The 5186-nt window shown below is 44.3% G+C and overlaps 1 protein-coding gene across 1 annotated transcript; it reads right to left on the bottom strand.

Moving 5' to 3' along the window:
- Positions 1-236: 236 nt before the first annotated feature.
- zgc:162592 (uncharacterized protein LOC561993 homolog) lies at positions 237-4557 on the bottom strand. Its single transcript, XM_053866230.1, has 2 exons — positions 3780-4557; positions 237-529 (listed from the first exon to the last, which is right to left on the bottom strand). Exons 1-2 carry the CDS (start codon positions 4555-4557, stop codon positions 237-239), a joined length of 1071 nt encoding a protein of 356 aa, XP_053722205.1.
- Between the last annotated feature and the right edge of the window lie 629 nt (positions 4558-5186).

Here is a 5186-nt window from a genome sequence, read left to right as displayed (position 1 = left end):
AATGCCTAAAAAATAAAATAATCTAAATGAACCAAATTATAGAAAACTGTACAATATTGTCTGCCATTAATTCACACACTTGCCATTTGAGCTCAGTGCTCTTTTTTTTTTCCACAAAAGTCAATAACCAGGTTGACAAGCAGGAAGACAAGCAAAGACCCTGAGAGACTCCACCAGCAGAGGATGCATATAAACAAGTTCACACAGGTCAGTGACACTTCCCATCGCAGAGACACTCAGGTCATGGATAACAGCGTGCAAGTGGAAGAAACACTTGAAGATCGTTCATGAATGTACAAGTTAGTGTCCCGGACGGATTCGAACGCTGTTTCAGGGGCACCGTTGCACCCAAGAGTGTCGGCCAGTTTCGGGCAAATGGACAGGGCCAGCCTGTGAATGACCATTCGGAACTTCCTACGAAAGCTTTTGTTGATCCAAAAGTAAAAGATGCAGTTCAGGAAACCATTGGACGTCGGCAGCCAGACCACCACAAATTCAATCCACTCTGGCACTGTTTGACCCGAGATTGCTGAGGAGTGGAAAAAAAGTTGAGTCAGTTCTTTAGCCTAGGAGAGTTGGGGGATTTTACTATGACATCGCCGTCCAATAGCTGGTTATTGTTTTGAGGCTACTTTGTTGTGGACCCAATATGACCTCAGGGGCTGTATGTGGACCCGAGCCCTGATGAGGCCAGAGTAAATCTCTGAAACTGTATAGAAATGTCCCATTATCATATGAGACGAGAAGCAGCAGCTTCTTCAGACTAACTTCAGACACGTGGGCGAAAACAGCGCATTTTGAGCGGTTTACCATCTACAAAAGATGTGAGGAGTTCATGTTTCAAGTTCAAAACATTGCTGAGTTTGTTTCATGAGTCAGTCCGTTTTTAAAACTAGTCTCGAAGTGATCCTCGTGCATTTTAAGCCAGTGCACCACTGACCTTTCTACGGCACAGACAGCACCACTGCACCCGTGGCTTACAGACCAGTGCGGCTCATGTTTGAACAAGATCAATTTTCCTTCTTAAATTTAGTGGGTGTGGCTAATATTCCGTGGCAGGTAGAGTAAAAGACAAGCTCAGTAGGACAGTAGTGAGACATGCTATGATGTTATATAGAGAAGGGAGCTCTGACACGAAGTTGGGATTGAAGATGCTGAGGTTTTCATTTGGAGGGACAAGATTAGAAACAACTATTACTGAGGGCCGGGGGGGTTGGATGGTTTGGGCGGCGGACTTGCTGTAGCAACCCTGCTGTGAGACAAAAACATACCAGATATTTATCGCTTAATGTTCTGTTTCATTCTGCAGTTTGGTTGAACTAATTACAAGGGTGTATTTAATGTATAGTTTATTCCCACAGGTGGATGGACAGTGAGTGTCACAGTGTGTAGTAATAAGTTTTATGCCTCTTTTAAAAGTCAAAAGCGACCTTCAGATATTCTATCCGATTTAACAGGGAGAAAAAATGTGTGTGCTTGAAAACATGTTGTACGTGCTTCTACAAAGAAGCACAGGATTGTGGCCCAGCAAGAATAGGTGGCTTTGAAATCTGGTCTGATCAACAAGGAAATTGAACTGCTGTCAGCCATTAAATTAAAAACGGTGTGCTATTTCTCTCACTGCATGTTTCTACAAAGTTGAAAAGCTGCAAAGCACTGGAATTCATTTTATGTTTTAAACTCCATGTGCCAATAGTTTGACCAGGGGAGAACCAGAAGATGCAGAAATGGCAATGAAAGAAATGTTTCTGCGTACGTGAGGTGCAACAGGTGGCCAGTTGGATTGTCACCAAATGGACAAGGAGATGCCTGAGAAAAGTAATGAAGAAGTAACTTAAGTAGGAAAATAACTTTTCCATTTTAGCATTTTCTGTGCACTCTGAGAATGGCTTCTCACTTGTTGCCCCTTTACGGAGTAAGCAAGTACTTCATCACAAAAGCACACGCTTCTCTGAGAGTTCCAAACTTCTGGCAGAAGATCAATCACAAAGTTTGAGGCGTCACACTAAAGGAAAACAGTCCAAATTGGTAATTGGTTGTTTGAAAGCCTTCTGTTGTTTGAAGTGAAAAGGGTGGAAATATGAGTGAATAACAATAACAGTAATTCAAAGCATGAGTTGGTGCAGAAGTCCTCCAAACAAAGTTGGAAAATATTGCATTACTTTCTCTTATTTTCCTGTTATACTACCTTGAAAACACAGCCTCATTAAAAACACATTAGAATCTCCAGCGGGACAACATTAATAATCAATACATTCAAATGAAGACCAAGCTTGGCCAACACGCAGCTCCCGAGCAGGAGAGGTGATCATGTGGTGCCTTTCCCTGTTATTCTTGTTATAATTGGGATCATATTTGCACAGCCATAAACAACAAAGCTGAAAAAATTCAGAAACATAAAGACTTTTTAATCACTCCCAAAACCCACCACTGGCAACCGTTTACGTCTACAGCACCCACAGATGACTGGCGCTCATTATCCACAACAGCATTTAGATACAGCTCTGACGTTCTGAGCTTTGAGGATCAAGTTCACATTTGGCAACACTTATTTTTTTTCTTTAAGAAACTAATTTAGACAAGTGCAGTTTAAGGGTAAAGATAGGCACATAAGCACTTAACACTTGCACAACGGTGCAAGAAAGAACACCATTCCCCGCAGCATTTGGGATCTCAACCATAAGATGTGAAGTGGTGTTTTTAGATGGTATATTGCTTTATTTGCTATACAACTGGACATCGTGCTTCATAATACTTGTCAGTTTGTTAGAGTAAATTTGTTTACATTACTCTGGACGCTTAGTGGTTAAGAGTTTTTGTTTAGGTACGAGTAATTCGGCAACAGGCACAGATCGGTGTAGCACCTTCAGTCATGCCAGTCTAGTTTGATAAAGAAAGAGCTGAGCTAAAAGGCATATTGGTAAGCACCTTATTGGATTTCTGCAGGACAAATGGTCCTGATAGAGAAATTTTGAGCATTTTTAGCGAGGACACACTCCACTGACTATGTCTCTCCGTTGACCAGGGAATAGATCTTTATCCTATTAAAAGAGATGCGAGGATTTACAGGGGAGTTGGAATTCTGGGCTCCTCTACTGTCGACTGTTGCCGTCACAATCCAACCTGGGATATGTTGAAGGAAATGGATGGGAAATCCTTGCATCTGCAGGAGGGCAGCAACTAAGAACTATATTGACGGTGCACTACAAACCAACTGCCTTAACATTAAGTCAACAAGTCAGCATTTGATGTCAATGGATGGATGAACACGCCCGCATGTCTATAGTAGTGTTGGATTACAAAGGGGGAAAACTGTAACAAGTTATTTTATTTGCCCAAAATGGTGTGAACTATAGGTGTCCTTTATTAAATGGCCCCATATTTGACGTTTTTGGGTCGCGACAGTACTGAAGAGAGAGCAATGAAGCCACTTATAGTCAACCCAGTCTTTATATTACTTTATTTAATTAAGTTTTATTGTTATTATACAATTTTGTAACATTTTATTTTTGGATCATTCTATTCTGTCATCTGCAAAACAAGGCCTAGTATTGTATGCCCTCCAAGTTTGTCTTTTGGCTAAAATTAATGAAGATATTTTGAATTTATTGTTCTATGGAGTGTACTTTTTTTCATCCACATGAAAAAAAATAAATGGTTTTAATGCTTAAGATATTTTGCCCCATTATATACTGGTTTTGCGTATCACAGACTGCCTAAGCCTGATGATATGAATCATCCATGAACGAATGACACTTTCATGAAGCCACTTCTCTTACCATTGTAGAGCATGGCGGCCATGCAGGGGGTCCAGCAGGTGTAGTAGGCGGCCATCGCTGGAACCAGGACTCTGGAAGCCACGTTGTGACGGCTGCGTCGCGCGCGCTGGTATTTGCGCAGTTTGCGACTCTGCCTGCGGGCGGCGCACCACAGCCGCAGGTTCGCGAAGGTCATGACGACGCAGCAGGGGAAGAATATGAGGCAGGTGAGAGAGAGCGTGTAGCCCACGTTGGTGGAGTAGGACGGGTTGCACACCAGCGAGGCGGTGGAGAAGTGCACCTCGATGACGTCGAATGGAAGCGATATCGGCATGAGCAGAAAAGGCGGGAAGATCCAGGAGTACGCGATCAGGAGCAGCGCGCGTTTTCTGGTCAGCAGCGTGGAGTAGTTGAGCGGGTAGAAGACCGCGACGTAGCGCTCCAGGCTGATGGCGGCCAGCGTGTACATGCAGGTGGAGTAGACGGTGGCGTTGCAGAAGGCCACCACGTGACACAGGGCGTCCGGTCCTTCCGTGTAGTCCTTGACCAAACTCACCCACAGGTTGAGCGGCATGACCAGGAGCCCGAAGAGCGAGTCCGCGCCGGTCAGCGACAGCAGGAAGTAGCGGGAGTTGCGCGACCAGCCGGACACGGACGAGGTGATCACCAGCAGAACCGCGATGTTCCCCAGCGTGATCATGATCCCCAGGAGGATGATGATGCTTATCTTAACGCAGCGGTGCGTCAGCTGAAGCTCAGAGCTGCTCCAGTCTGCCGACAGATTCAGTGACGCGTTCATGTTTCTGCATCACTCTGTCCTCATCTTGTCCGTTATTCGAGGGCGGCTCCGCCAAGTTACCTGAACCGTCCGCATCACACCTGCGCCAATCAGCCGTGGGCGGGACCATTTAAGCCTCAACAGCCTCAAGTGTCCCACAGTAGCTGGTGAAAAACTGCTTCACAGTTCAACCAGGAAGTCAAACTGTTTGTGCAATATTCATGTTTTTCATCATAGTCGCACATGTATGGGCCTTGTACAGAACAAACATGTTGATCTTTTATATCATGAAGTCTGACATCACATATGTGTTAACTGAATATCTGCTGAGATAAGGTGTTCAGCACGGATCCCGTACTAAGTGTATATAGTCAGATTTGTCTTACTAGACCTGGGCAATTAATCGTTCACCATTATTAATCCCTCCCACCCAACACAGATGCCGATGAAGACTTATGGCATTTCAAAATATTGCGTTCTGTATACTGTGGTCGAAGGAGTGAGATACCATTTAGTTGAGTGCATTTATTCGCCTAAACAACTCTCAATACTCTAAAACCCAAGTCCCGGCCAGACGTCTAAAGGAGCGAACCGAGTCAGGATGGCAGCAGGCTGGAGTGAGATTTATGAGTCATGATTGAAAAGTAACG

This window comes from Synchiropus splendidus, chromosome 5, assembly GCF_027744825.2.
Source record: "Synchiropus splendidus isolate RoL2022-P1 chromosome 5, RoL_Sspl_1.0, whole genome shotgun sequence".
NCBI lineage: Eukaryota > Metazoa > Chordata > Actinopteri > Syngnathiformes > Callionymidae > Synchiropus > Synchiropus splendidus.
The sequence above is the reverse complement of the archived record's forward strand: the minus strand, read 5'-3'. Positions and strand labels throughout refer to the sequence as shown.

Excerpts from the sequence above, each read along its gene's own strand:
- zgc:162592 (XM_053866230.1), bottom strand. The coding sequence starts at position 4,557 with ATGAACGCGTCACTGAATCTGTCGGCAGACTGGAGCAGCTCTGAGCTT. Across the intron at positions 530-3,779 it reads GGCCGCCATGCTCTACAATG|CAATCTCGGGTCAAACAGTG; the intron begins GTAAGAGAAGTG and ends TCCACTCCTCAG.